General features: G+C 36.2%; 1 protein-coding gene across 4 annotated transcripts; it reads right to left on the bottom strand.

The window, feature by feature from the left end:
* Positions 1-7,428: 7,428 nt before the first annotated feature.
* Positions 7,429-10,005, bottom strand: LOC113115466 (transmembrane 4 L6 family member 1). 4 transcript variants are annotated; one of them, XM_026283047.1, is made up of 6 exons: positions 9,835-10,005; positions 9,094-9,281; positions 8,922-8,990; positions 8,324-8,469; positions 7,903-8,089; positions 7,429-7,788 (listed from the first exon to the last, which is right to left on the bottom strand). In XM_026283047.1, the coding sequence occupies exons 2-6, from the start codon at positions 9,262-9,264 to the stop codon at positions 7,771-7,773; spliced, it is 591 nt and encodes a 196-aa protein (XP_026138832.1). In that variant the 5' UTR covers positions 9,265-9,281; positions 9,835-10,005; the 3' UTR covers positions 7,429-7,770. The 4 variants fall into 4 exon arrangements, with proteins under 4 accessions (XP_026138832.1, XP_026138834.1, XP_026138835.1 ...); XM_026283049.1 differs by having other exon boundaries at positions 9,094-9,270; positions 9,748-10,005; XM_026283050.1 differs by having other exon boundaries at positions 7,429-7,785; positions 9,094-9,270; positions 9,835-10,004.
* Positions 10,006-10,566: the final 561 nt, after the last annotated feature.

Raw genomic sequence — 10,566 nt, forward strand, 5'->3', positions numbered from 1 at the left:
TATGTGCTGAAGTACAGCGACTCACATTTACTGCCTTTATATAAAGCAGTAAAAGATCAGAATTTGTGGCTCATCATTGACTGAAGCACAGGCTCTACTCTCCAGCACAATGGTGAACAAAAAAACTACATTAAACTAACAGATCTCTCTTGAGCAAACACACATTAATACAGTTGAGTTCAGTATTTACTCATTATCAGTGTATGACTTTGCATAAATGTTTTTATATGTATGTTCACAAATATTTTAGTTAAATTATTTTTTTTTTCATTTGGTAAATCTGACATTTACATTTTACAGTATATTACTGTTTTTCCTTGACTTAACGGCAACAAACTGTAGAAAAACACTTTTTTTGCTGGCAACCATTAATTTACGGCAATAAACAGTAGAAAAACAGTTATTTACTGGCAGCAGGTTTTTCAACAGTTTGTTTCCTGTAAATTAATTACAGTTTATTACTGTTAAATTATGTTTCGTGCTGTTTTTTCTTCATCTTAAATCTTTAACCCTTTAAACCCCACAAGAAAATCCTCAGTTTTAAATGAACACTTATAATGTGTGCACACTACAGAGTGTTAGAGTAACACTGAATCAGTGAAGTTAATGAGATAATTCGGTGATTAATTGATGATTGAGCATTAGTGATAAACACCTGCAGAATCACTGAAGGAAAGAGAAACACAAGAACTACAAATGACTTCAGCCACAGCCTTAGATGAAATCAACTGAATAAAAGAATACATCAAATCTCTCAAGATCTGATTAAACAACTATTAAAACAGCTTCACCAGATTCACATTGCTAACCAGACTGACTTTATTTCTGTCAGATGTCTACAGAAGATCTTATTGAGAGTTAAATAGGTTTAGGTGTTTTTTTCACTACCATGATGGAGATCAGTGTTTACTTTAGTTGGGCTCTTGAACGTGACTTTTCAACAACTAAGTTTTTTTTTGGTTTTTTTTACATGCTGTAACAATGTGCCTTTGGAGCATGTTATAGCAAAACAAATGTCCACAGAAGAAAAAAAAAATCTGATATTGATGTTTATAGATTGACAAGAACAAATGCTATTATTTCTGATCTAATCCCGTGTCTCTTCTCTTATTGAATATTGATACTACAGCATAAGAAGAAACACTGCTGAGCCATAACTTATGAAAGACTGTTAAGAAGATTTCACTCATAAAAAAAAAACCTTTGCAGAAATTTAGACAGAAACATCAAGAATCAGCGTATGAATCATAAGAATGGTGACAATCCACAAAATAAATGAACAGATCAGTTCTGAACATCACAACACATGCTACTAAAACTTAAAACAAATGCAATGCAAATGCAATAAGCACATAAGAATTCAAGAAAATAAGTGAACAATTCAGGGGCATAATTTATTCATGCCGCAATGCATGCTGGGAGTCATGGATGAGTTTTATCCTGTGCTGGTACCCAGCATGCATTGCATCATGAACCTTTTGATTGTCACCATTGTTGAGATTCATATGCTGATTGTTGATTTCTCTCTTTGAGTGTTGTGAGGACCTGCTGCCTGAAATATTTTTTAACTAAAACTAGTCGTTAAATCCATAAATACTGGTTATCACACTACTTTTCAATCTTACAAAATTTAAGAAACAAAAAAAAAAAAATTGTGTCATTCACTCAAATATTTCAACACCAAACTAAAATTTGATTTCTATACCAACACATTAAATCAGTCTAGTAGATCATGCCTGTTAGAAACAGCCATAATCACTTGACTATCAAAATTAATACTGCTGTAACAGATGCATCATAAAGATATAAATACAGCAATGAAACAACATGTAAAGTGTAAAAGTCAAGGGTCAGGAGACCAACTAAAGTAAACACTGATCTCCACAATGGTAACATCAAACGAAACCGTAACATTATCATCTAAATCTCTGTAATTCTCAGTAAGATCTTTGGATCTCTGATCTCTGATCTGATAGAAATAAAGTCAGTCTGGTTAGTAATGAGTGAAGTTGGTAAATCTTCAGTTGATTTCATATAAAGCTGTGGCTGAAGTCAGTTGTATTTCTTGTGTTTGTCTTGTTTCTTCAGTGATTCTACTCATTAACAGCAGCTGTTGATCAGTGTCTGAATTCACTCATTAGTGTTCATTCTCTCTGTCAGGTGGACTATATTAGTAAACTCATGTAGGGAATAGTGAATGAGGGTGTAGGGTGTGATTTGAAACACAGCCGCTGAGTGTCGACTTTGAACGTTGTTAATGTACCATATATATAGCAGCAGGCTACACTGTAAAAAAAATTGCCGTTAAATAACAGTAATTTTCTGGCAGCAGGGGCGCCAGTAAAGTACTGTTAATTTACAGCTCTTAACCATTAATTTACCACTTTTATTTTTTAACAGTATTTTACCGTAAATTCTACCATAGAAATTAACTCCACTCCCACTGCTTCAAACAGTTCGAGTTTTTAAAACTAGCATTCCTACGATGTTAGTACTATGAACTTATTTCATTTGAGTCCACTGAGAAGGAATATTTCTTAATATAACGATGCAAACACTTAATGTGCAGTAATAAAGTAACTAAATACATGACTTTTAATCAAATCACTGCAGCTCATTGTCAGCTGTATTACACATGTATGTGCTGAAGTACTTAACACAGAGATCACCACTGTATCAGCGACTCCACATTTACTGTCTTTATATAAAGCAGCAAAAAATCTGAATTTGTGGCTCATCATTGACTGAAGCACCGGCTCTACTCTCCAGCACAATGGTGAACAACAAAACTACATTAAACGATTTCTCTTGTGCAAACACACATTAATACAGCCAAGTTCAGTATTTACTCTCATTATCAGTGTATGACTTTGCCTAGTTTTTTTTCTATGGATGTTCACAAATATTTTAGTTAAATTAACTTTTTTTTCATTTGGTAAATCTGACGTTTACATTTTACAGTATATTACTGTTTTTCCTTGACTTAACGGCAACAAACTGTAGAAAAACACTTTTTTTGCTGGCAACCATTAATTTACGGCAAGAAACAGTTGAAAAACAGTTTTTTACTGGCAGCAGGGGCGCCAGTAAATAACTGTTTTTCTACAGTTTGTTTCCTGTAAATTAATTACAGTTTATTACTGTTAAATTATGTTTCATGCTGTTTTTTCTTCATCTTAAATCTTTAACCCTTTAAACCCCACAAGAAAATCCTCAGTTTTAAATGAACACTTATAATGTGTGCACACTACAGAGTGTTAGAGTAACACTGAATCAGTGAAGTTAATGAGATAATTCGGTGATTAATTGATGATTGAGCATTAGTGATAAACACCTGCAGAATCACTGAAGGAAAGAGAAACACAAGAACTACAAATGACTTCAGCCACAGCCTTAGATGAAATCAACTGAATAAAAGAATACATCAAATCTCTCAAGATCTGATTAAACAACTACTAAAACAGCTTCACCAGATTCACATTACTAACCAGACTGACTTTATTTCTGTCAGATGTCTACAGAAGAACTTATGGAGAGTTAAATAGGTTTAGGTGTTTTTTTCACTACCATGATGGAGATCAGTGTTTACTTTAGTTGGGCTCTTGAACATGACTTTTCAACAACTAAGTTTTTTTTTAACATGCTTTAACAATGCGTCTTTGGATCTTGTTATAGCAAAACAAAAGTACACAGAAGAAAAAAAAATCTGATATTGTTGTTTATATATTGACAAGAACAAAAACTATTATTTCTAAACTAATCCTGTGTCTCTTCTCTTATTGAATATTGATACTACAGCATGAGAAGGAACACTGCTGAGCCATAAGTTATAAAAGACTGTTAAGAAAATTTCACTCATAATAAAAAAAAAACCTTTGCTGAAATTTAGACAGAAACATCAAGAATCAGCGTATGAATCACAACAATGGTGACAATCCACAAAATAAATGAACAGATCAGTTCTGAACATCACAACACATGCTACTAAAACTTAAAACAAATGCAAAATTATAAGCACATAAGAATTCAAGAAAATAAGTGAATAATTCAAGGGCATAATTTATTCATGCCCCAATGCATGCTGGGAGTCATGGATGAGTTTTATCCTGTGCTGGTAGAAAGGACCTCTACATCCCTGAGGGACGGCGGAGACCGGGACAACTGGAGCCCCAGATGCAGATGCCCTGTGGGGGCCTTGTCTCGGAGGACCACCGGGACAGGACCACAGGAAACAGATGATTCTTCTGCACAATCTGACTTTGCTGCAGCCTGGAATTGAACTACTGGTTTCGTCTGGTCAGAGGAGAGCTGGCCCCCCAACTGAGCCTGGTTTCTCCCAGGGTTTTTTTCTCCATTCTGTCACCGATGGATTCGGTTCCTTGCCGCTGTCGCCTCTGGCTTGCTTGGTTGGGGTCACTTCATCTGCAGCGATGTCGTTGACTTGATTGCAGATTAAAACAGACACTATTTCGGCTGAACAGAGATGGCATGACTAGATTCGGTGGTGAACTGCCTTTGGCTATCGTTTTGCATTGTTGAGACACTGTTTTCCAAGTGAGTGTTGTTCAGTGCTTTGGCGCAATGTATTTTGTTTAAAGCACTATATAAATAAAGGTGATGATGATGATGATGGTACCCAGCATGCATTGCATCATGAACCTTTTGATTGTCACCATTGTTGAGATTAATATGCTGATTGTTGATGTCTCTCTTTCAGTGTTGTGAGGACTGCTGCCCAAAATATTTAAAGCTCAAAATTTCATTAAATCCATATCCAGATAATCACATTACCGTTCAATCTTATAAAATGTAAAAAACAAACAAAAGAAAAGTGTTATTCACTCATATATTTCAACACCAAATTATGAATTGACTATTATAGCAATAAGTCAGTCTAGTAGATCATGCTTGACAGAAACCGTCATAGTCACTTGACCATGAAGATTAATATTGCTGTAACAGATGTATCATAAAGATACAAATATAACAATGAAACAAAAGTTGAAGTACAAAAGTCAAGGGTCAGGAGCCCAACTAAAGCAAACACTGATCTCCACAATGGTGACGTCAGACGAAACAGTAACATTATCATCTAAATCTCTGTAATTCTCAATAAGATTTTTTGATCTCTGATCTCTGATCTGACAGAAATAAAGTCAGTCTGGTTATTAATGAGTGACGCTGGTAAAGCTGTTTGTTTATTGTTTAAATCTTCAGTTGATTTCATCTAAGGCTGTGGCTGAAGTCAGTTGTATTTCATGTGTTTGTCTTGTTATGTTTTTTTTTTCTTCAGTGATTCTACTCATTAACAGCAGCTGTTGATCATTGTCTGAATTCACTCATTAGTGTTCATTCTCTCTGTCAGGTGGACTATATTAGTAAACTCATGTAGGGAATAGTGAATGAGGGTGTAGGGTGTGATTTGAAACACAGCCGCTGAGTGTCGAATTTGAACTTTGTTATTTTACGATATATAGCAGCAGGCTACTTCTCGAAAACGATTAATATTACCCAGAATGCACTGTTTAAATGAAAAACAGTATTTTACTGTCGAAATTTGGCCGTTTTTTTACAGCGATTTTTAACAGTGTACCTTCTCGAATTGATGAATATTACCCAGAATACACTGTTTTAATGAAAAACAGTATGTTACTGTTGAAATTTGGCCGTTTTTTTACAGCGATTTTTAACAGTGTAGACTGATTTAAAGTGTTGCTACAGTAATCAAGTATTAATTTGGTGAGGAAATATGTGTGAATTACACTTTTTTTTGTTTGTTCCTTAAATTTTATAAGATTGAACAGTAATGTGATAACCAGAACATATGTTTTTAATGACAGTTTGAGTTTTAAATATTTTTTCATATATAATCACACACACAAACAAACGTAAAGAAGAATATAATTCATTTATCTGTACATAATTTATACATACATATTATGTACACAACCCAACCCCATTTATGCAAACCCAACCCAACCCAGTCCATTTAGTTAGGAATTTTCAGGCATATTTTTTTCTTTTTATTCGCCATGTCTCTTCTTTCTTCCTTTTCCCCTTCTTCTTCTTCTTTTTCTGTTCTGAATTTGCCGCGCTTGACTTCGAGGTGTAACCTTTATTATTATGGACTTTAAGCAACAGCTGCGAATGGAACGGCTACAGCGACCGGAAGTTTGCTGTCACACCGCCATAGCCAAGAACGTAAAAATCACTAAGCACCGGTAAACAGGACAGCGCAACACGGCATTAATTCATTTCAATTAAATTGAGATACAAAAAAATGTGATTTAAAAAAGCAAGAGAAGGATTGCTTTTGGCATTAAATGACAATCTTTTGTCAGAAGAGGAGTTTTTAATATTGTATGATGTAAATAAGTATAAAAACCTAGATTTACCATGTAAGCAATACTTGACTTTTAACCTTGATTACATGGAGGAAGACGAATGTTTAAATAAATTTCGTGTCAGAAAATGTGACCTACCAATTCTGGTAGATTTTATTTTTTATTTTTTTATGTATTTAGCAGACGCTTTTATCCAAAGCGACTTAGTGCATTCAGGCTATCATTTTTTTTTACATTTTTTTTTACCTATCATGGTAAAATAAAATATTTTTTTATTACCTATATAACGTTAGATCAGATGTTCTCTGGATTCCCAATGAGATCGTTTGTGATCAGACAATCATAAACTGATGCAAATTACAGTGTCATATGCCATAACATTTATTTACCTAATCTCTCACGTTGAAGCGACTCTGGCAAATCAGCTGTTCTCCCGTAGTAGACCGTTAAAGTAGAACGTCACAGTTAAGTAGCAGTTAAATTCGCGCATGCGCAATATAACGGCATTGCCGTTCCACCAGAGGCTGTTGCTAAGTCCCTATTGTTCGGTCTGAAACAGCACCCAGTGACGGATGGTGTAGCAATATTGTTGTCCTGATGGAAATCGAGAGAAATTCAGGAGAAAGGTCAGCCCGGGAGATTTTCGGGAGGGGCTTTGAAATTCGGGAGTCTCCTGGAAAAATCGTGAGGGTTGGCATGTATGGCTATAGCTGACAATGAGTTGCAGTGATTTGAGTAAAAGTCATGTATTTAGTTACTTTACTACTACACGTTAAGTGTTTGCATTTTTATATTAAGATATATTTTTTCTCAGTGGACTCAAATGAAATAAGTTCATAGTACTAACATCGTAGGAATGCTAGCTTTTAAACTCGAACTGTTTGAAGCAGTGGGAGTGGAGTTAATTTCCATGGTAGAATTACGGTAAAACACTGTAAAAATAATAAGAGTTGTAAATTAATGGTTGAGGGCTGTAAATTAACAGTACTTTACTGGTAATGCTTTTTTTACAGTGTAGGTTTTACACTAGTGGATGTTTGACTCCGCTTTACATACTTTAACAAAACAGATACATGTAAGCAGCTTTACAAAACATGGAAAATAAGTTTATTATATTTAATGGTTGAATTTTACAGGGTTATTTAAACATCATGTGTCTGAAATATTGCTAATATTCACTAAAATGTAAAATCACCTACGAATTGCCATGAGATGATTTGACCTTCTATAGATTCATTACCTGTCAAAGGCTTCATTTACAGAAGACAAGAGCATGATTCACAAAAACTAGACATGATATTCATCATATGTGTGTTATGAAAACTCAGTGTGTTTCACACGCGTGTTTCTGCAGATCTGTGTGGATGTCATTGTGTTCATATATATCTCTGCACAGGTCCCACATGCTGGAGTGTGCTCTTGGGTTTCATTCCATCCGTGTCTGCTGAAGCCAAAGCAATAACACATCTTTTGTGATGCTGGGATAACACACTTTTGAAAGCAATAGTTTGCTGTTTTGATGCTTAAAATAAACGTTAAACATGGAGAGCAAGCATACCTGGTTCTCGTTCATGCAGGTCCCACAGAGACACCCGATCAGTCCGTTCACTATCTGTGCCAGCAGAAGCACAGCCTCCAGAGTCCCGATGCTCAAGAGAATGGAAAACAGGACCACGTTCCACATGACCACATTCTGCGGCCGCACACACACCGTCCACGACGTCTGGTTAGACAGATAACTCTCTCTGAACGGAGGAGAGCACAGATGTTAAAGTGTCAGTATCAAAATGAGGTGAAAACTGAGTATGTTCTAACATGCTATAAGCAAACCACACAGTTTAGGGTTTTCACAATCAAGTTCTGCCAGAGAGTTTTGTGCGTTTCTGAGAATGAGATTTTGTTTCCCCTGCATCCTCACAGATGCACATTATACACACTGTATAGTGTACAAACAAACAGGTAAATGTGAGTGCTGTTACTCTGTAGTGCTGTTGAAGAAGGGATAGATGAAGATCCCGTCTCCTGTGTCACACAGAGGGCCATCCTGCAGACCGACGGCAGAGATGATCATACAGTACAGAGCTCCAGCAACACCCAACACAGACATCAGCATGGACAGCATCATCTGCAGCACACACACACACACACACACACACGTTATGCTATAATAATAAAATTAAAACATGTTTCTATTCTCTGACTGTTCAATTGTAGAATGTAGAATCTAAATAATAAGACTCTTGTCTAGTGCTGTATAAAGGAATTCTTACAGCAAACATATCTTTCCTGCATCGCTGTGTCTCTGCAGCTCAGTCCAACTATAATCAATATGTCACGCATTAATTTGTTAATGATATGTGTTTGTAATTAGTTAAATGGCTGACTGCATGTTATCTTTTGCATGCACCAGTAGAGCAGTAGTGCTGCCCATCATTACTGCAAAGTGTGCTTGAACAATCTGACACTCATTTACTGCAAGTGAAGTTTGAAAAGAGCACCATAGAAGAAGCTTTTTAACAAAGATGACACACATATAAAGTGCATGTGTTATCTGTTGAGATGAAGTGAGTTCCTCACCCCGCATCTGTTTGCGCAGCAGCTGCCCTCCCGTCCTGCGGCCCTCATGATGGACGCCGGCAGAAACGCCTGCAGGAACCACACACACACACACACACACACACACACACACACACACAGTCAGCGGACACACCTTCTCACTCACTCACTCGTCTGTCCTTCACACACTCACCAGCAGTCCTGCTCCGATCACCCCGGGGAAGAACCAGATCTTCTCTGTGATCTCCTCGGTCCTCCACACCTCACCGTTGGGAAAAAACAGCAGGATGTTCCCGACCACGGCTAAGAGACCGAGCGGGAAGAGAAGGTCTGCGGTGCATTTAGCACATTTACCCGTACACATGATGACCTGATTTAGAGTTGTGAAAGAGACGTGTCTTTCATTGAAATCATGAACCAGTTACATAATAACATGTGTCCCAGCAGCACAGAAGCAGTCATCAGTGTCACAGACGTATATTTGTAGAAATAGACAACAATACATTTTATGAGTCACAATTATACATTTCTCTTTCATGACAAAAATCATTAGGATATTAAGTAAAGATCATGTTCCATTAAAATATTTAGTAAAATTTCTACCGTAAATATATCAAAACTTTGATTAGTAATATGCATTGCTAAGAACTTCATCTGAACAACTTTAAAGATGATTTTCTCAATATTTAGATTGTTTTGCTCCCTCAGATTCCAGATTTTCTAATAGTTGTATCTCAGACAGATATTGTCCTCCGAACAAACCAGACATCAATGGAGAGAAATTGACCCTTATGACTGGTTTTGTGCTCCAGGGTCGCATATGAATGAAGAACAACATTTCCTTAACTGCTAGTGTCTTAAAAGTCCTTTTCTTCACAGCAGGATCATATTCAGTCTACAAACTGCTCCTAGCACAGATATCACAACTCTTCACCTGAGTTCTGCAGTTCTTCTCCACTCGCTGACTTCAGTGAGGACGACTGAAAGACGGTTCTTCTAGTTTCTGTTGAGGCTGGAAGTTAGTGGAGGTTAGTGAGTGTTGGCGATGAGCTGTGAAGTGATGAGAGGTAATGTTAGTGTGAGCACGTCTGACACACACACACACACACACACACACACACATCTGTCCCTGCGGTCAATCACCCCGCTTTCAAACACACATCTCACTATCAGTAACGGCCTCTGTCCATGTGTCCCACATACAGAGACTCACTCAGGAACAGAACAACACCTGATGGAAACACTTTACAATAAGATTACATTAACTTACAATAAAACTGAGCAGTGCATTTGTTACAATGTTTATTAATCTATTTTAATGTTAGGTAATAATAATACAGCTGTTCATAGTTAGTTCATAGTTAGCTCAAGTCTGTTAACTACATTTACTACACTTCTGAACTTAATAATGTACTAGTAAATGTCGGAATTAATATTAACTAAGAATAATAATTGCATTAGAAGTATTTTTAATTGTTAGTTTAATGTAGTTATTAACTAATGTTAACAAATAAAACTTCACTTTAAAGTTAAGTGATTTTGGACAAAATCAAAAGATACTTAAAAATGTTAATGTGATATAATTGCATCATCAAATGCCATATAACTTCTTACCTTATTCCCTCCAGCGGTTGTAGATTCAATTTTCCAGTTTTACTGATGAACC

The sequence above is a fragment of the Carassius auratus genome, chromosome 15 (assembly GCF_003368295.1).
Source record: "Carassius auratus strain Wakin chromosome 15, ASM336829v1, whole genome shotgun sequence".
NCBI classification, from domain to species: domain Eukaryota; kingdom Metazoa; phylum Chordata; class Actinopteri; order Cypriniformes; family Cyprinidae; genus Carassius; species Carassius auratus.